Here is a 22118-nt window from a genome sequence, read left to right as displayed (position 1 = left end):
CAGATAGCCCCCCACTGATTTCTCTAGTCCTGACGGCACCGTTGAGCTCCAGACTCTCTACCTGACATCTCTACTTAGGTGTCTTAACAGGTACTTCAAATGAAACATTCAAACATAAATGTTTCGCTTTTCCTCCTGTATGCCAAACGTGCTTCTCCCTCAGTCACCCCATTGTTATTAAATGGCAACATCATCCACTCAAGACAAAAAGTAGGAATCATCCTTGATTCCTCCCCTTATCTCTGCCCCTCTCCCAATCCATCAGAAAGTCCTGTATCCTCTTAAGAGCACATCCTAGATCTGTCCACTTTTCTCTATTCCCACCACTATAATTTCAGTTAAAGCTGCTCTTTTATCTGAACTACTGCACTGGCTTCCTCACTGGACTTCCTGCTTCTACTCTTGCCTCCATTCAATCCAATCTCCACACAACAGATAAAATGATCTTTAAAAATGTTAATCATATTAATTGCACTCCCTTTTGGTGTCTTCACACTGCATTGAGAATACAATCCATTTGGCCGTAGTTTGCCAAGTTCCACGTGGTTTGGTCCCTGTTTCACTGTTTTGACTGTATTCCAGCTGTACCATCCTTCCTCAGGCCTGAACGCTAGCTATTTCCTCTGTCTGGAATGTGATTCACCTAGACCTATACGTTGCTCCTTCTTGCTGCTCAGTTCTTCATTCAAGTATCAGATAAAATGGTGGAATGACACAGGGAGGAAAATGTAATCCCAGAGCCAAAGTCTTCAGGTTAACATTAGAAAATTCCCAACAACCAGGAAATTGATAGAACTAGGAAAGCAAGGAGTTGGTATGAACTTCAAAGTAGGTACACTTTGTGCCTGAGGTGGAGGAGAAATAATAGCTAGAAAGTGAATTGGGAAATGAAAATAATACCAGCTCTAACTTTGAGCACTATGGTACTTTGGGAGGTTGTAAGGAGAGCCCTCCTCTAAAGAGGGCTGCTTGTGGGACAACCAAGTTTCTGATAAGGCAAGGAAGTGAAGGAAGTAGTCTGAGAAAAAGGCTGAGAATACAGAAGATCTAAGAATGGCATACAGAAAAGTAGAAAGAATATTACATAAAAATTTGCATAGGGCTTCCCTGGTGGCGCAGTGGTTGAGAGTCCGCCTGCTGATGCAGGGGACACGGGTTCGTGCCCCGGTCCAGGAAAATCCCACGTGCCGCGGAGCGGCTGGTCCCGTGAGCCATGGCCGCTGAGCCTGCACGTCCGGAGCCTGTGCTCCGCAGTGGGAGAGGCCACAGCAGTGAGAGGCCCGCATACCGCAAAAAAAAAAAAAAAAAAAAAATTTGCATAACTACCACATAGATTGTCAGTAATAACATTTTGCTATATTTGCTTCATCTGTCTTTTTTGGTGACTTGTTTCAAGTTATATGCAGATATGAAAATATCAGGACACTTCATCCCTAAATATTTCAGTACGAATTACAAAAGAAGACATTTTTCTGCATAAGTACCATATAAGTGTCACTTCTAATAAAGTCAGTATTATGAAAAAAGGCAGGAGAGAGAATTAATCTAGATTAAAGAAACTTGTAGATATTACAACTCAATGCATTGGGTGGTCTCTGACTGAATGCTGGCTTGAAAGACTACTTTGGGACAATTTGAGAATTTTGAATATAAACTGGGTATTAAATGGTATTAGGGAATATGTGTTAGTTTTGGTAGATGTATTCAGTATAAATTCTATTTTTGGAAAGTAAAATTTTTAAAGATTTGTTTTCACAAGTTTAAGTTGTTTCATTGCAATTTGTTCCCCAGTCTTCTCATGTTTGATTGACAAAATGTGTTTTCTTAACTTTTTGAGACTAGAGTTCAATTGTCATCTAATTTCTATTGTATTTCTTCTGGTTAGGCCCTGTCAGAAATTAAGCATTTTATTGCTTTCCGCTTTATTTTTGTGCAGCCAATATTTTTCACTGGTATTATTATTATATCTTTGGTAAACTCAAATTGTTGATTCTTTTTGTTTATGTAAATTCTTTCTGGTTAGATTGTTTAAAAGTTTTAAAAAGATATAGTGATGAATATTATCCTACTGTTATTACCATTTTCCAAGGACCTATTTCTAAATTCCATACTAAATAATCCTATAACTTGGGTGATGGTGCAGTCATGATACCATTTAAATAGAAATAGGGGACCATTGAGTTAGAAAGCACGAATAAGTATAAAAACCAATTTTTCAAAAAAATTCACATTCTAGAGAGAGACTTAAGAAGTTTCATAGCAAGTGTGACTGTCTAATGAACACATTCTGGTTTCAGCTTATCTTTTTTTTTTGCATAGGGCAATACATGGAAGAATATACTCTAATAACAAAGTTCATATTTGATAGTAAAATTTGGAGTGATCTTATTTTTGCTTATTTTCTAACTTTTCTCCATGTTCATGTAGCTTTGAAGTAACTTTTAAAAACAAAGGAAAATATTTTAAAGCAAAAATGTTATTGACGGCTAATAGTAGCAAGGAGAGGGGCAAAAAGAAATTTATTTTTCACGTAAATGTAAAAATGACTGCTGCTCTCCTTTAAATGCTGAAATGACAGATAATTATTTAAATATAAGTAAGAAATATATCATTAAAATATAATTTTAAATATATCAAATAATCCATAAACAATGAAATCTTAAACACTGTGAACAAAACAATAACTTACAGCGTCTGCGGTCATCCCCAGGCCATCATAATACATCACTCCTAGCTGGTAAGTTGCCTGATGATCCTTTTCCTTGATTTCTTCAAACTGTTCTAATGCTTCTTCATACCATCCCTGTAAGCTCCCAGGAAATACTGAATTATTTTCATTATTACTTTAAAGTAATCCCAAATACTTAGTTCCCACCTAACTCTAGCTAGCAGCACCAAATAAAACAAGACAGCAACAAATTTATGGAATTTGCAAGTAAGCTATTGACAACAATCAACACACTATAAAATCAATAAAATAAACCTAAATATGGCAACTGAGGGAACTGACCAGGAGGAACCTGGGTCAGACTCTCTTTGGCTTTCACTCTTACTCTTGGCTATTGCCAAACGCTGTCTAAATGATAGCCTAGCCCTCTGCTCATTCCAGCCTGCCATATCACCCGCTACTCCTGGAGTCTGAGAAACTTCAGAGATGGGGCCAAAGACTCTGAGAAAAGATAAACATCAGGATATCCGCTACTACTAAATATCCACTATGATATGGCTCTTCCAGTTTTGCCATTTTCTAGCTAGGGAGAAGACACAGAAAAACAAACGTGATTCTCCAAAATTATCTTTCTCCCATACTTCCTATAAAAACCTATGTGTTATATGTCATTCATTTAAGGCTCCTCAGCGTTATAGGATATAATAACAAATACGCTGAAGTGTAAGGAACAAAAATGGGGTTTGGGCTTCCCTGGTGGCACTGTGGTGGAGAGTCCGCCTGCCGATGCAGGGGACACGGGTTTGTGCCCCGGTCCGGGAAGATCCCACATGCCGCGGAGCGGCTGGGCCCGTGGGCCATGGCTGCTGGGCCTGCGCGTCCGGAGCCTGTGCTCTGCAACGGAGAGGCCACAACAGTGAGAGGCCCGCGTATCTCATAAAAAAAAAAAAAAAAAAAAAAAAAAATGGGGCTTATGTCCTAATCCACCATGGAAAATGCCTTACGCTAAAGAATAAATCATTTGTAACAGTGGAAAGAGAGTCTCTGAGTTGGAAGGTCATTACTAGGAAGAGCAGGCCATAGAAAAGCAACTTTTGGAAAACACAGAAACAATTGAATTTCTCTTTTCATAAACTGTAATTAATCAACAAACTGATAAAATTAATAAAAACTGTACCAAAATGCTAACAAATATTTATCTTAAAGAACATACAACAATGAGTAAATGACTGAGTTGTAAAGATTCATTCTCCTTTCTGGCTAGTGTTTGCCCAACATATAAGAGGGCTGGAAAACTTAGAATACTCTATACAGAGGAAGAGAAAGGAAGTCCTTTTAGTTTTTCATGATTTTAAATACCATATACATGCTGGAAAATCTCAGATATATACTTTCAACTCAGACTTCTCCTTTGAGATCTAGAGTCTTACATGTAGTTTCTACTTTGAAACATGTATACTTGGATGACTGAGGGGAATCTCAAACATAAAATGTCCAAAAACTGACCTCCTGATGGTTCCCTCAAAACTCACTCCTCCCCACTTCTCTATTTTTCAGTCCATGATGCCATTACTTGTATCTCCAAAATAAATCCAGGACCCAGCTCCACTGCTGGGTCAAGATCACCATCCTCTCTTGACCCAACTAGTATAATTTTCCCCTAAACTTGTCTTGGTCCTATGCTTCCCTTCCAATCCATTCATCACCGTCTCAAAACACTTCAATGGCTTCTCACTACATTTTAAACAAGGCTTATCTAGAGTCATTCTCTGCCTTGCTGACCATGACATTGGTCTCTTAATTCCTAGAGCTCACCAAACTCTTCCTCATCTCAGAAACGTTGCATTTGTTCTCCCTTCTACCTGGAATGCACTTCCCTGTGGCTGTTTGCATTAACTGTTTCCTTTTCTTCAAGTTTTAGTTTCAACAACAGGTATTTCCGCCCTATCCCTAAGTTATTCTCTCTCAGAGTACCCAGTTAATTGCTTTCATAGTATTTTAACTTATTTTTAATTATATATTAATTTAATTTCTTCCTCTAGACTGTAAGCTCTATGAAATGGGGACCATTCTAACTCCCTCATTACTGTATAGCTAGTACCTAGCATAATAGTAGCAAATACTTATAAAGCACTTACTAGGTGCCAGGCCCTGTTAGTATTTTTACAATTAATATACCCTCATAATAGCTCTATGAAATACATATTATTACCCCCTTTTATAGATGAGGAAACTGAGGCACCAAGAGGTTAAGCATTTGTGCCCAAGGATACAGTTAACAAGCAATAGAACCGTACTGGAACCTACGCCCAAAGCTGAAAGATCATTCTCTGAACCATCGTGCTACGTGATCCTCACAGTGACAGGTGCATTATGAGTCCTCAACAAATATTTGTTGCCAGAATGAATGAAGGAGCCATCAAAAGGTAAGTAAGTGGGATATAGTTGAACAGCTGCCCAAACATTCAATGGATAGTGAGGGGTTGGGGACAGCTGGTCCCTTTTCACATCTTCCCTTGGGGTTCAGTGAACAACTGAAGCTATATTGCTGAAGTTGGAGTGATAGTTTGCATAGGTCCTCCTAGACCTACTTTGCAAACCTCAGCATAATGTGGATAAAGAGGGAAATCCCCTCCTTACTCCATATAGGAACATATAAAGCTGCCTTTAAGTACTAGGTAAGAATCAGGATTTTTCATTGTTAATAAAATGAAAATGTTTTATAAATGATGTTGAATATATCGGGCAAAATATAAAAATTAGATTTTTAATTTATCATGTGAAAATGGATTTCATACCAAAATGACTCCTATAAATGACATTAATTAGAATGACTTTTATGGAGAAAGGTTGAATATCTCCATAAGCTGGGACCAATTTATCATACTTAAATCCACAACTATAATCTATGGAATTTGACAGAATTTCCCTGGTTTAACAATGTAAGGAACTCTATAGGAAATTTTGCTATGAAGATCTAACAGCAGCTTTATATGAAAACAAATCAACAAAAAATGATACCTCTTCAAAATACAGTTGACCTCGTAGGAAATATGCCAGAGTATCCCCTCTTCTTATTCTTTCCTTCAAGAGGTGCAATGCTTTTTCCACCAAACCAGCATGGCTGTAATGATCTGATTTTTTAAAAAGTAAAGAATTCCATCTTTATCCATACAATATGAATTTTCTCTCTTAAAGTAATAAATTAAATAGAACTCATCTGACACTGTACTAGTTTCCCTCCTAGTTCTCATTCCTAAAACTGACCTCCTTAGTTCAAGGAAAAAGCCCTACCTTAAAAAAAGAAAGCACTATCACAATACCTGACACTGTGCCTTATATAATTAAGAAATTTATTGGCTGGTTGTCAAACTAACCCTCTTTCCTACTAGGCAGGAGCTCTAGCAATGCAGTCTATGTGGAATTCTTTAGACAAAGCTGCCCTCTGGGTGAGTGAAATTCTTAATCTGAGCCTTAATTAGAACTACTCTAACTAGATGAGCTAACCATCCCCAATTTAATTTTTTTAAGTCTATAGAAAAAAATGGTAGCTTTAAATGCTGATTTCAAGTAAAGCATGGTACTGTTCTCTTTAACAGAACTGACATCTGGCTTCTCTTTTCCAGAAGGGTGTCCTAAAGTCCTGAGAGTAAAACCAGGATCAGGATCTCATTATGAAACTTCTTCACTGATGATCTGCTACCAGGTAGCTTCAAGCAATTTCACAGATTCTTACAGAAAAGCTAGAAAAGACTGTAAACTTAACCGCTTGCTTGCCAGCAATAAGACTCATATTTCTTGTCTCTTTTGCTCTGGTGTACCTAATTAACTTTTAGTGAAAATATTATCAGGATTTGTACCAGTCTTTTCCTTTCTCCATTGGAAGAGTTTTTGGTTATTAGCAGCATAGTGGGATAGAGAAGTATAAAAGGGGTTCTTGGGCAACTTTTCACTGGTCAACTTCATCCTGTCTCCACAGTGGGTATTCTGTAAATTAAAAAATTATATTAAAAAATAATATGGTAGAATCTTACCCCAGAAAATGCAAAGAGAGACTCCATTCCAACTTGGCAGTCATTATAAAAAGCATCTTCCTCTCATCACCTAGGGATAGGGCACCAAACTACCAGCTCTGGGATGTGAACATTCCTTCTTAGGAAACCAGGACCCTCTATAGCTATGAGAAGCACAGCACTCCTCCATGTCTGTTTCCACAGCATGGGATTAATGATCAGAGCTGTTTGCAAATCCTTTCTGGCTATGAGATCACACACTCCAGTGAGTCATGTCACCCACCACAGCTGCTGCCACTAGTAGGAATTGGTGATACTGCCCATAGATACAGTTCCTGAGCACTGGTAACTTCCTGTTGCCTTGTAACTGAAGCTCATCAAACTAATCCATTTTAAATGAAAGCATTTGTCTATTTTACCTGGGAATACACTTTATTTTAGCTGTGTTGTTCAGTTTTATCTTCCTGTCTGTAATGGATTGCCATGTTTTAAGGTGGATCACAGTTGAAGGGAAAATCAGAGCCTTCATATAAAATGTAGAGGCCACCTCACCTGGGATGAAGGAGTCCAGGTTGGCCTAGGCTCAGGGTAGTGAGACGGCAAACTCAGTTGTTGCTATGTTTTTTTGTTTACTCTTTGGAATTCCACTGTTACAGCAGGCTTTCACCAATCAGGAACAAGCTTCCAGTAAAGGTTCCTGATTGGTGGTGAAGATAACTCAATAGACCTTTAGTATTATTGGAAAGCAGCATTTATACAACTTTATGATACTATTTTCGACAATAAATTTCTTCATTAATGAGAATGAAGTGCAGAAAGGGAGATAATTCAGTATACCAGAGAGAAAAAATCACCGAAGTATCTGTGATTTTGGAAGAGTCATATAATCTCCTTAAGAGTAAATTTCCTCATCTGTAGTTTAGACTATAAGTAGTTTGAACTAGAGGATTTCAAAACGTCTGTCCCTAGATATGTAAAATTCTTTGATTATAGGACTCCAAAAATCTATGGTTGCACTAGTAAATATAAAAGCTTCCAATGAACTTTAGGGTGAAGGAATATTAGGTGAAGTATTTAGAAGAAAGACAATCCAAATAGGATGATGTCTATGGCACCATCAGTTTACTCAGAAACTGGTTATAGAAGTTTTTATTTCACTGAAGACTTAAGCCCATGTGCTATTGTATCCAAAAAGGCTAAGAAAAAAAGTTGACACATTCAGGAAGGTCATCAGAAAAGAAACAAATCAGAAAGCAAAATCCATTTAAACTCACGTTGCCTTCTGTGGTTACAATACTCCACAGGGTTTCTGTTGCTGAAGCTTAAAAGAATATTTGGGGAGGACCTAGAAAATATAAGCAAAGATTTATTGAGCTCTTACTATAGGCCAGGATTTGTTCTTTGTTCTAAGTGCTTTACAGGTACTAACTCCTACAAAACTTTATGAAATACTGGCGGTTATGAGGCCCACTTAATGTGGGAGGAAACTGAGGCACCAGTGAAGAAGTTAAGCAACTTGCCTCAGATCACAGGGCTGGCAGGTGGGACAGCTGGGCTGCCAGAATGCCTGTGTACTTCATCATTATTCCATACTGTTCTCCAAAAAGCAGAGCTAACATGATTGTTTAAAATGGCAGGACTCCCATAAGAGGGTAAGCTAAAATTCAGTACTTTTTAATTTCAGAAAATGAGAACTAAGAGAAGATTTTAAACAGCAAGAATATATGTTTATTTCTGCCAAATCTTGGGATAAGATATAAAATTATAATTTGAAACTTGACAAGTGTTTGCATAGCATGCAGTGAATTTAGAAAATGCTATAATAGAAATTATAGACCTTAATCGATGATGTAAAATCTGAAAGAAATATATGATTTTAAAAGGAAGGGCAGGTGTAGTAGAGACTGACGGTGACCTTCCCAGACCCTCTTTACTAGTTAGTGCCCCATCTCCAGTGCTGTGAATGTTAATTGCTTAAGGTTGTGCAACCACCACCAATATCTAATTCTGGAACATTTTCACCACTCCAAAAGAAACCCTGTAGAAATTAGCAGTCACTCCCCAATCTTTTCCTCCTTTCAGCCCCTAGCAATCACTAACCTACTTCTGTCTCTACAGATTTGTCTATTCTGCATACTCCATATAAATGGAATCATACAGTATGTGGCCTTTTGTGTCTGGCTTCTTTTACATAATGTTTACAAGGTTCGTGCATGTTGTAGCATGTATCAGTACTTCGTTCCTATTTTTGGCTGAATAATATTTCATTATACGGATATAACACATTTTAAAAAATCTGTTCATCATCTGATGAACATGTGAGTTGTTTCTAGCTTTTGGCTATCCTGAATAATGCTGGTAGTTTTCACGTACTTGTTTTTATGTAGACATAGGTTTTTAATTCTTTTGGGTATAAACCTAGGAAGGGGGTTGCTGGGTCACATAGTAATTCTATGTTTAAGACTTTGAGACATTGCCAAACTGTTTTCCAAAGTGGCTTTTTGCTTTTCCACCAGCAACGTGTGAGGGTTCCACATCCTCACCGACACTGGTGATTGTTCATCTTTCTGATAATAGCCATCCTAGTGAATGTGAAGTGTTATCTTGTGGTTCTGATTTGCATTTCCATAATGAAAAATGATGTTGAGACTCTTTTCATGTGCTTATTGACCACCTGTTTATCTTATTTGGAGCGATGTTAATCCTTTGCCAATTTTATAGTTGGGCTGTCCTTTTATTGCTGAGTTATAAACATTCTTTATATATTCCAGATACTGGACTCTTATCAGGTATATAATTTGCAAATATTTTCTCCTATTTTATGGGGTGTTTTCACTTTCTTGTTTCTTTTGATCCCTCGATTTTTAAAAATTTGATTAAGTCCATTTAAAAAAAATATTCCCAAATCTTTTCTTGTAATTTTTTTGTTTTTTAAAAATGACTTTGAGGTGTTTCTTCCCTCTTTGTTTCCTGGTGCATGAGGAGAGGGGATTAAAAGCTGCTTAAAGGAGCTCCAGAGACGGGCGAGAGCCGCGGCTAAAAGCACGGACTCCAGAGACGGGCCTGAGACGCTAAGGCTGCTGCCACCGCCACCAAGAAGCCTGTGTGTGAGCACAGGTCACTCTCCACACCTCCCTTCCGCGGAGCTTGTGCAGCCCGCCACTGCCAGGGTCCCGTGATCCAGGGAAAACTCCCCCGGGAGAATGCAAGGTGCGCCTCAGGCTGGTGCAACGTCACGCTGGCCTCTGCCGCCGCAGGCTCGCCCCGCATCCGCACCCCTCCCTCCCCCTGGCCTGAGTGAGCCAGAGCCCCTGAGTCAGCTGCTCCTTTAACCCCCGTCCTGTCTGAGCGAAGAACAGACGCCCTCCAGCAACCTACACGCAGAGGCGGGGCCAAATCCTAAACTGAACGCCCCTGAGCTCTTCGAACAAAGAAGAGAAAGGGAAATCTCTCCCAGCAGCCTCAGGAGGAGTGGATTAAATCTCCACAATCAACTTGATGTACCCTGCATCTGTGGAATACCTGAATAGACAACAAATCATCCCAAATTGAGGAGGTGGACGTTGAGAGCAAGATTTATTATTTTTTCCCCTTTTCCTCTTTTTCTGAGTGTGTATGTGTATGCTTCTGTGTGAGATTTTGTCTGTATAGCTTTGCTTTCACCATTTGTCCTAGGGTTCTATCCGTCCGTTTTCTTTTTTTTTTTAACTTAAAAATTTTTTTTCTTAATAATTATTTTTTACTTTAATAACTTTATTTTATTTTATCTTACTTTATTTTATCCTCTTTCTTTCTTTCTACTTTTTCTCTCTTTTATTCTGAGCCATGTGGATGAAAGGCTCTTGGTGCTGCAGCCAGGAGTCAGTGCTGTGCCTCTGAGGTGGGAGAACCAATTTCAGGATACTGGTCCACAAGAGACCTCCCAGCTCCACGTAATATCAAACAGCGAAAATCTCCCAGAGATCTCCATCTCAACACCAACACCCAGCTTCACTCAACGACCAGCAAGCTACAGTGTTGGACACCCTATGCCAAACAACTAACAAGAAAGGAACCCCACCCATTAGCAGAGAGGCTGCCTAAAATCATAATAAGTCCACAGACACCCCAAAACACACCACCAGACGTGGACCTCCCCACCAGAAAGACAAGATCCAGCCTCATCCACCAGAACACAGGCACTAGTCCCTTCCACCAGGAAGCCTACACAACCCGGTGAACCAACTTGAGCCACTGGGGACAGACACCAAAAACAACGGGAACTACAAACCTGCAGCCTGCAAAAAGGAGACCCCAAACCCAGTAAGATAAGCAAAATGAGAAGACAGAAAAACACACCGCAGATGAAGGAGCAAGATAAAAACCCACCAGACCTAACAAATGAAGAGGAAATAGGCAATCTACCTGAAAAAGAATTCAGAATAATGATAGTAAAGATGATCCAAAATCTTGGAACTAGAATAGAGAAAATGCAAGAAACATTTAACAAAGACCTAGAAGAACTAAAGAGGAAACAAGCAATGATGAACAACACAATAAATGAAATTAAAAATACTATAGAAGTGTTCAATAGCAGAATAACTGAGGCAGAAGAACGGATAAGTGACCTGGAAGATAAAATAGTGGAAATAACTACTGCAGAGCAGAATAAAGAAAAAAGAATGATAAGATTTGAGGACAGTCTCAGAGACCTCTGGGACAACATTAAACACACCAACATTCAAATTATAGGGGTCCCAGAAGAAGAAGAGAAAAAGAAAGGGACTGAGAAAATATTTGAAGAGATTATAGTTGAAAACTTCCCTAATATGGGAAAGGAAATAGTTAATCAACTCCAGGAAGCACAGAGAGTCCCATACAGGATAAATCCAGGGAGAAACACGCCAAGACACATACTAATCAAACTGTCAAAATTTAAATACAAAGAAAACATATTAAAAGCAGCAAGGGAAAAACAACAAATAACACACAAGGGAATCCCCATAAGGTTAACAGCTGATCTTTCAGCAGAAACTCTGCAAGCCAGAAGGGAATGGCAGGACATATTTAAAGTGATGATGGAGAAAAACCTACAATCAAGATTACTCTACCCAGCAAGGATCTCATTCAGATTTGATGGAGAAATTAAAACCTTTACAGACAAGCAAAAGCTGAGAGAGTTCAGCACCACCAAACCAGCTTTATAACAAATGCTAAAGGAACTTCTCTAGGCAAGAAACACAAGACAAGGAAAAGACCTACAAAAACAAACCCAAAACAATTAAGAAAATGGTAACAGTAACATATATATCGATAATTAATTACCTTAAATGTGAATGGATTTAATGCTCCCACCAAAACACAGACTGGCTGAATGGATACAAAAACAAGACCTATATATATGCTGTCTACAAGAGACCCACTTCAGACCTAGGGACACATACAGACTGAAAGTGAGGGGATGGAAAAAAGATATTCCATGCAAATGGAAAGCAAAAGAAAGCTGGAGTAGCAATTCTCGTATCAGACTAAATAGACTTTAAAATAAAGACTATTACCAGAGAGAAAGAAAGACACTACATAACGATGAAGGGATCAATCCAAGAAGAAGATATAACAATTGTAAATATTTATGCACCCAACATAGGAGCACCTCAATACATAAGGCAAATACTAACAGCCATAAAAGAGGAAATCAACAGTAACACAATAACAGTAGGGGACTTTAACACCCCAATTTCACCAATGGACAGATCATCCAAAATGAAAATAAACAAGGAAACACAAGCTTTAAATGATACATTAAACAAGATGGACTTAATTGATATTTATAGGACATTCCATCCAAAAACAACAGAATACACATTTTTCTCAAGTGCTCATGGAACATTCTCCAGGATAGATCATATCTTGGGTAACAAATCAAGCCTTGGTAAATTTAAGAAAATTGAAATTGTATCAAGTATCTTCTCCGACCACAACGCTATGAGACTAGATATCAATTACAGGAAAAGATCTGTAAAAAATACAAACACATGGAGGTTAAACAATACACTACTTAATAATGAAGTGACCACCGAAGAAATCAAAGAGGAAATCAAAAAATACCTAGAAACAAATGACAATGGAGACACGACAACCCAAAACCTATGTGATGCAACAAAAGCAGTTCTAAGAGGGAAGTTTATAGCAATACAATCCTACTGTAAGAAACAGGAAACATCTCGAATAAACAACCTAACCTTGCACCTAAAGCAATTAGAGAAAGAAGAACAAAAAATCCCCAAAGTTAGCAGAAGGAAAGAAATCATAAAGATCAGATCAGAAATAAATGAAAAAGAAATGAAGGAAACGATAGCAAAGATCAATAAAACTAAAAGCTGGTTCTTTGAGAAGATAAACAAAATTGATAAACCATTAGCCAGACTCATCAAGAAAAAAAGGGAGAAGACTCAAGTCAACAGAATTAGAAATGAAAAAGGAGAAGTAACAACTGACACTGCAGAAATACAAAAGATCATGAGAGATTACTACAAGCAACTCTATGCCAATAAAATAGACAACCTGGAAGAAATGGACAAATTCTTAGAAAGGCACAACCTGCAAAGACTGAACCAGGAAGGAATAGAAAATATGAACAGACCAATCACAAGCAATGAAATTGAAACTGTGACTAAAAATCTTCCAACAAACAAAAGCCCAGGACCAGATGGCTTCACAGGCGAATTCTATCAAACATTTAGAGAAGAGCTAACACCTATCCTTCTCAAACTCTTCCAAAATATAGCAGAGGGAGGAACACTCCCAAATTCCTTCTATGAGGCCACCATTACCTTGATACCAAAACCAGACAAGGATGTCACAAAGAAAGAAAACTACAGGCCAATATCTCTGATGAACATAGATGCAAAAATCCTCAACAAAATACTAGCAAACAGAATCCAACAGCACATTAAAAGGATCATACACCATGATGAAGTGGGGTTTATTCCAGGAATGCAAGGATTCTTCAATATACACAAATCAATCAATGTGATACATCATATTAACAAACTGAAGGAGAAAAACCATATGACCATCTCAATCGATGCAGAGAAAGCTTTTGACAAAATTCAACACCTATTTATGATAAAAACCCTCCAGAAAGTAGGCATAAAGGGAACTTTCCTCAACATAATAGAGGCCATATATGACCAACCCACAGTCAACATCATCCTCAATGGTGAAAAACTGAAAGCATTTCCACTAAGATTAGGAACAAGACAAGGTTGCCTACTCTCACCACTCTTATTCAACATAGTTTTGGAAGTTTTAGCCACAGCAATCAGAGAAGAAAAGGAAATAAAAGGAATCCAAATCAGAAAAGAAGAAGTAAAGCAGTCACTGTTTGCAGATGACATGATACTATAATTAGAGAATCCTAAAGATGCTACCAGAAAACTACTAGAGCTATTCAATGAATTTGGTAAAGTAGCAGGATACAAAATTAATGCACAGAAATCTCTGGCATTCCTACACACTAATGATGAAAAATATGAAAGTGAAATCAAAAAAACACTCCCATTTACCATTGCAACAAAAAGAATAAAACATCTAGGAATAAACCTACCTAAGGAGACAAAAGACCTGTATGCAGAAAATTATAAGACACTGATGAAAGAAATTAAAGATGATACAAATAGATGAAGAGATATACTATGTTCTTGGATTGTAAGGATCAACATTGTGAAAATGACTCTACTACCTAAAGCAATCTACAGATTCAATGCAATCCCTATTAAACTACCATTGGCATTTTTCACAGAACCAGAACAAAAAATTTCACAATTTGTATGGAAACACAAAACACCCCGAATAGCCAAAGCAATCTTGAGAACGAAAAACGGAGCTGGAGGAATCAGGCTCCCTGATTTCAGACTATACTACAAAGCTACAGTAATCAAGACAGTATGGTACTGGCACAAAAACAGAAATATAAATCAATGGAACAGGATAGAAAGCCCAGAGATAAACCCACGCACATATGGTCACCTTATCTTTGATAAAGGAGGCAGGAATGTACAGTGGAGAAAGGACAGCCTCTTCAATAAGTGGTGCTGGGAAAACTGGACAGGTACATGTAAAAGTATGAGATTAGAACACTCCCTAACACTATACACAAAAATAAGCTCAAAATGGATTAAAGACTTAAATGTAAGGCCAGAAACTATCACACTCTTAGAGGAAAACATAGGCAGAACACTTTATGACATAAATCACAGCAAGATCCTTTTTGACCCACCTGCTAGAGAAATGGAAATAAAAACAAAAATAAACAAATGGGATCTAATGAAACTTCAAAGCTTTTGCGCAGCAAAGGAATCCATAAACAAGACCAAAAGATTACCCTCAGAATGGGATAAAATATTTGCAAATGAAGCAACTGATAAAGGATTAATCTCCAAAATTTGCAAGCAGCTCATGCAGCTCAATAACAAAAAAAGGAAACAACCCAATGGAAAATGGGCAAAAGACCTAAATAGACATTTCTCCAAAGAAGATATACAGATTGCCAACAAACACATGAAAGAATGCTCAACATCATTAATCATTAGAGAAATGCAAATCAAAACTACAATGAGATATCATCTCACACCAGTCAGAATGGCCATCATCAAAAAATCTAGAAACAATAAATGCTGGAGAGGGTGTGGAGAAAAGGGAACACTCTTGCACTGCCGGGGGGAATGTGAATTGGTATAGCCACTATGGAGGACAGTATGGAAGTTCCTTAAAAAACTACACATAGAACTACCATATGACTCAGCAATCCCACTACTGGGCATATACCCTGAGAAAACCATAATTCAAAAAGAGTCATGTACCAAAATGTTCATTGCAGCTCTATTTACAATAGCCCGGAGATGGAAACAACCTAAGTGTCCATCATCGGATGAACGGATAAAGAAGATGTGGCACATATATACAATGGAATATTGCTCGGCCATAAAAAGAAACGAAATTGAGTTATTTGTAGTGAGGTGGATGGACCTAGAGTCTGTCATACAGAGTGAAGTAAGTCAGAAAGAGCAAAACAAATACCGTATGCTAACACACATATATGGAATTTAAGAAGAAAAAATGTCACGAAGGACCTAGGGGTAAGACAGGAATAAAGACACAGACCTACTAGAGAATGGACTTGGGGATATGGGGAGGGGAGGGGTGAGCTGTGACGGGGTGAGAGAGTGGCATGGACTTGTATACACTACCAAATGTAAGGTAGATAGCTAGTGGGAAGCAGCCGCACAGCTCAGGGAGATCAGCTCGGTCCTTTGTGACCACCTAGAGGGGTGGGATAGGGAGGGTGGGAGGGAGGGAGACGCAAGAGGGAAGAGATATGGGAACATATGTATATGTAAAACTGATTCACTTTGTTATAAAGCAGAAACTAACACACCATTGTAAAGCAATTATACTCCAATAAAGATGTAAAAAAAAAATCACTTTGAGGTATGATTGACATATAAAAAGCTGTATATATTTAATGTATACAACTTGATGGCGTTGGACGTAAATATATACCCATGAAACCATCACCACAATCCATGCTAAGTATATTCATCATCTCCAAAAGTTTCTTCCCACCTAATTTATTTGAACACTAAAGCATAAGAGGTACCCTCTTAGCAAAATTTTAAGTATACAACACAATATTGTTAACTGTAGGCACTGGGCTGTACAGTAGATCTCTAGTACTTGCATAACTGAAACTTTATACCCTCTGCCCACCACCTCCTCATTCCGCACCCCCCCCCAAACCCCTAGTAACAACCATTCTACTCTCGGCTTCTATGAGTCTATTTTAGATCCCTCGTATAAGTAGGATCATGTTATATTTGTTCTTCTGTGTTTGGCTTATTTCAGTTTGCATAATGTCCTCCAGGTTCTAAGGCTGAATAATATTCCATTTACATAGCTACCACATTATCTTCTCATTCAGTGACAGGCATTTAGGTTGCTTCCTTGTCTTGGCTATTGTGAATAATGCCACAGTGAATGTGGAGGGAAAAATCTCTCTTTGAGATTCTAATTTCAAATCCTTTGGCTATATGCCCAGAAGCGGGGCTGCTGAATCATATGGTAGTTCTATTTTGAATACTTTGAGGAAGAGTGATAGATACTGCTTTCCATAGTGAATGAACCTATTTACAGACCTAATTTTCAAAGTATTTTGGTTACTTAGTTCTTAAAAAACATGAAGCATGTAAGAAATTTATCCATGGCACCTGCATAAAATAATTGGATAATAAAAATGATTTATTAGATAATTTGGGAAAATGTGTCAAAAGTTTGAAACTCAGCTGTTTTACTTAAAAATTACACATTATTTCAAGTAGCTGGAAAATGTAGAATATTAGATACATGCTTTGAGTAGAACTTATCTTGACATCATATATTACTGTTATTTAGTTGTTTTAATTATTACTTGATTAGTAAAACCAACATTTTATCTATATATTTTCTCCTCTTAGGGACAAAGATTAATTTGAGTAGGATGTTAACAAATTTTGACAAATCAGAGTTACTGTAAGAAAATGAGTTTCAACTTTCTACACTAGATAAATTATATATCAAATATATCAATTAGCTATGGCCTACACAAAAAATATAATGCATGCTTTTTCTGAAGGTATTCTATATATTCAGCTACTCTCTGTTTCCTAAATGAAAGAAATAGGTTGCACAATCAATGCAATAAGAGCCCTCTTATCTGGTATTATTGGGGCTTGCAGTTTATCAATTAAACAAGAATCAAGGTGGAAATTAATGTGAGTATACAAACATATGATATACATTTTAACTTAAAATATGTAAATATATAGTTATTTTCCCACCTTTTCACTTAGGGTCAGAAGCTATTTCTTTAAATAGAGGATGAATGTGAGAGTTCAGAACTGTCTTCCTTGCATAAACCATATGCATACAAATTCCAGATTATGTTTCTTTAAAATGGAATATGAATTGAAAAATGCCTGTGGAACAATTTGAGGATAGAACTATTTCTCCCCATCCTTTATTGTTGATTTATCCTCACCTGCTTTGAAAGCATTTTTCTTAGCTACTTGAGGAATCTGAAAGCATTCAATTTAGTCTTCTTAAAAATTATATCTCTCACTTCTTACCCATATCTCACCAGTTATATAATAATTATATTACATATTATAATAATCCTTATAGTGTGGAAAAAAATTCAAACTGCTGTGATTCCAAGTAACTGAGTATTCTACAGAACAGCCTGGTAAGATCTCCCAGTGACCAGTGCAACCGGCAGTGTGTTTTACAGAGGAACTAAAGTGTATTGGTTAATCAGAATAAAAAATTAAATAGTGACCAGAATAAAAAGTAATAAAGTTGTGAGAAATTGTGAGATTTTTCGTTCCTTGTTTTTTTAAAACTAGCTTCATACTGGTTTAGGTATCTTCTGTCATTACTAAATCTAGAAAATTAACTAAGTGTAACTTTTGCAGTTTGAGGTGCGACAGCAAAACTAGCATAAATTTCTTTTTCCTTCTTCACAATTTCACAAACAGAAGATTTGTTCTTACTGTAGATCTCAACAACCTCAGTGTTTGATTTCTTATCTTTCCTTATTACATCAAGAATTTTCACCTTTTTACTTAAAGGAAGGACTTTATAACTTCTTTGGCATATCTGAATTGCCAGCATCACTACTCTTGTGCTTTGGGGCCATTATTAAGTAAATAAGGGTTACTTGAACACAGTAACCCAGTAAATCTGATAACCCAGATGGCTACTAGGTGACTAACCTGGACAAAGGGATGATTCCCCTCCCAGGAGGGACGGAGATGGAGATGGAGTGAGATTTCATCATGCTACTCAGGGCGGCATGCAATTTAAAATTTATGAATTGTTTATTTCTGTAATTTTCCATTTAATATTTTCAGACCATGGTTGGTCTGAAACCACAGAAATTGAAAATGCGGATAACGGGGGACTACTGTAATTTTCTCTTTCTGTTCCAGGATCCCATCCAGGTTATCACGCTACATTTAGTCATCATGTCTCCTTAGCCTCCTCTGGTCTATGACAGATTCTCAGGTTTTCCTTGTTTTTTTTTTTATAACTTTGACAGTTTTGTACTGGCCAGATATCCTGTAGAATGTCTCCCAACCTGGGTTTACCTGGTATTTTACTCATGGTTAGACTTGGGTTATGGACTTTTGGGAAGATGAAGTATCCTTCTCAACACATCATATCAGGGGTGCATGCTATCATCATGACTTATCACTGATAATATTAACAAATACCTGGCCAGGGTAGTGTTTCACAGGTTTCTCCACTGTAAAGTTACCTTCCCCTCTTCCTATACTCTTACTCTTCAGAAGCAAGGCATTATGCGTGGCCCACACTCAAGAGAACAGTGTGGGGAGAGGATTAATCTCTATTTCCTGGAGTGGGGAGTGTCTACATGAAGTATTTGGAATTCTTTTGTAAAGAAGAGTTGCCTTTTCACTCCTTCTCTCCTTCCTTCCCTTCCCTTCCCTTCCCTCCCTCCCTCCCTTCCATCTACCTATCTGTCTATCTAAATATCTATCTATCCTTTGTGCCACAATATCCTGGAGCAGCAGTTGTTTATAATAACTATATAACTTATTACCTTCTCCAAGAAGTTTGAGTAGCAAGGCTGGAAGGGTTTATATAATAAAGCACAAGAAGAATTTATTTGTGGGAAATCTTTTGCTTTTACAATCATACAAGGATCATACATGGATTTCCTGACTGCGCATGCCAGTGAAGGCAGAATTACATTTGATTAGTTCAAACACATCTAGCAGCAAATTAAACATAAGTAGAATCAGCAATGCTTGGAAGAATGACTGTTGAATATGCATCTTAGACCATCTTCCACTTTAGAAAATTGATCCCACTTGCTACATGTTCAGTAAAATCTCCAGTTACTTGCCAGTAAGATATTGTCCCCCAAATGTATTTATTCTGTATATTTTTGTACTCTACCAGCTTTGCTCAGTTTTTAGATGGCTTTTAGGCCCATTTTTAAGACTAAACCAAATACTTACCTGAGACATAAAGAATTTTTTGGAAACATTATGAGCAATGGACAAGTATGCAGTGATTAAAGGGATAAAAGCTTTAACAACTACTCACAACATTCCCTTTCCTTGTGAAATTTAAATATGTCACAGGAAGTTAACAATAATTACCAGATTTAATGCATGCTGAACAGAATCTTGTTTTCAAGAGAAAGGATGTAATGTGGAAGTGCATCCATCACACAAATATCCCACTGCATGATATGTTAACTGCAAAACCTATGTTTAGAACTCTAGGAACTTCTTTGATAATACCTTGTATTAGTTAGGAAATCCTGAAAATGAACATCTGTGCAAATTTGAAGCTTTGAAAAACAGTACTTACCTAATTGAAAAATATGAGAAAAGGAAAACTGGCAATATGGACATGTGTTCTCATGTATCTCTGACATTCTTTAAATAGCATAAAAATGTACTGTGAATAGTTTAAATATTAAAAAAAAGAACACAAGTACGATTCTATATATGTGTTTGAACATAAATACATATACACGTTTATGTTCGAGTATGCATATAAACAAACACGTTTATAACTACCCCTTTGCAAATAAAAGAGCAAAGAGCATTTTGCTCACCATCCAAGTCTTCAAAGATTAACCCGCTGCAGCCGCTGAACAACAGGGCACTGGATGCTTCAGATGAAGAGATTAAGGTGATAACAGGATGGGCACTCTGTGCTTCAGAGGAAATTTAAAGATGAAAACGGGAGGCTCTGTGCTTTGGACAAACAGGCCCTTAGACACATGCATTTCACGAAGAGTTTTAATGAACCCCGCTTCCCATACATAGAAAAGCCCTATAATCATTAACTTGGGATATCTGTTCTTTGTGACGAGCAGTGATCTTTTACCAAGATACATTTGACTGCACGTGTTCCCTAACAACAACAACAAAATCACATATAAAATAGCCTCCCCCCACCTCTCTGGAGCAGTTCCTCAGAGCTATCCGAAGGCTGTCTCTGGGGCTACAGTCCTCAGTAAGACCCTGAATAAACCTTAACTCACACCTCTCATGTTGTGCATTTTTCTCTCAGTTGAAACCTTGGATCACTGCATAAGTCTAGTAATATGAATTACTGCAAAATTATTTTATGGCTCTTATTACAAAATAAACAATAAACCGTAACCAAAATTAGAACTAAAAGGCCACCTATCTTCACAGGACAATGAGCTTGTCCTCTACAAGCATTATAACAAACTATCTTTCAGTCCTGCTCTCAAAGGTATCAGCAGATAGAAGGGAATCGCTGAAGATGTTAGGGAAAATACATATATGGCTGGAGCTTTAGCTTTTAGCTAGATTAACCCGAATAAAAAAGTGCTTAGGGAAAGAGTCCAGAGATTATCTGACAGGCGGTCAATGGCTACGGTTTGAAGTCAGGATGTCTGTCTGTTCCTAAAGCTTTACAAAAACGAATTACTCAAGCTAAAGGAATGGCTCAGCATAAAGAGCTCCGGAGAGCCTTCCTCCCGCCACGCCCCAGCGGTTCAGAGCTAGTCCGCCCTGCCCACGGGGAAGAGCCCCAAGGGTCCTCAGCGTCCACGGCCCGGGCCCTTCGTTTATCCCCTAACTCTCCACATGATGAGTGGGGGGCTCCCGCCTCGGCAAGCTCAGGGCTAAAAGCTGGGGACCCTCAACACTTCCCTAGGCGGCAAGGCCAGCACTGCGCCTAACCCACCTCCAAGAGGGGTCACATTACAGTGGTTGGCTCGTTTTACATCATTCCCATAACGGACATGGTATCATGTTAAACCCGAAAGGGTGGGGTTTGATAAACCATTTAAACCAGATGTTTAGTCCCGGGATGGCGTGGGCTTTGACAAAGGCGAGAGGGGTGCTGGAGCTGGGGGGGGGGGCGCAGTCCCTGCGGGAAAACCCATGCCCTTAGCTCACCTTAGCCGCCCCTCCTCCTGCTCCCCCCATCGCCCCCTCAGCTTCCGCTTTCCTCCCTAAACGTCCAGGGCCTTGAGGGACAGAGCCAAGCCTGGGGCGACTTTGAACTTGAGACAAGAAGGAATTTTCATTCCTCAGGAGCCGGAGGCTAGGACCCCGGCGCCAGCACCAAGCGTAGCAGCTTCCAAAGGTCGTGTTGCAGCCGAGCTCCTTGTAGCTCCCTGGTTTCCTGGTTACGTGCGTGCCAGCATAAACCAAAACCTCCGCCCGCGACTTCCGCTTCCCTAAAGGGCCTAAAGAGGTGAGCACGACAGCGTGAGACGTGTCGAACTCTGCGCGCCTCATGGCGGCCGCTGAAGCCCAACCGCCCGGAATCCTGTCCCTCACGACGCACGCGCACAAGGGCTGCGGGGGGGAGCAGCTCGGGGCCCCGCCCCAAGGTGGGCG

At 38.5% G+C, this 22118-nt stretch overlaps 1 protein-coding gene across 4 annotated transcripts in view; it reads right to left on the bottom strand.

Annotated features, from left to right (window-relative positions):
* The window catches only part of LRP2BP (LRP2 binding protein), a 55967-nt gene extending 34281 nt beyond the window's left edge, over positions 1 to 21686 (bottom strand). For 3 of the 4 annotated variants that reach the window (XM_029226227.1, XM_029226226.1, XM_029226228.1), the window contains exons 1-6: positions 21672 to 21686; positions 20351 to 20487; positions 7956 to 8026; positions 6529 to 6655; positions 5690 to 5802; positions 2690 to 2803 (exon numbers count right to left, since the gene is read on the bottom strand). Coding sequence is in view for 1 of the 4 variants with exons in the window: in XM_029226229.1 (XP_029082062.1) it covers positions 2690 to 2803; positions 5690 to 5802; positions 6529 to 6634 (333 nt within the window). In the remaining 3 variants the exon portion in view is untranslated. Of the gene's footprint in view, positions 1 to 2689; positions 2804 to 5689; positions 5803 to 6528; positions 6656 to 7955; positions 8027 to 20350; positions 20488 to 21671 lie in introns of those variants that run through there. The other variant, XM_029226229.1, reaches the window with a different exon arrangement.
* Between the last annotated feature and the right edge of the window lie 432 nt (positions 21687 to 22118).

Source organism: Monodon monoceros, unplaced genomic scaffold, assembly GCF_005190385.1.
Source record: "Monodon monoceros isolate NGI ecotype Baffin Bay Population unplaced genomic scaffold, NGI_Narwhal_1 Super_Scaffold_17, whole genome shotgun sequence".
Taxonomy (NCBI): domain Eukaryota; kingdom Metazoa; phylum Chordata; class Mammalia; order Artiodactyla; family Monodontidae; genus Monodon; species Monodon monoceros.
The sequence above is the reverse complement of the archived record's forward strand: the minus strand, read 5'-3'. Positions and strand labels throughout refer to the sequence as shown.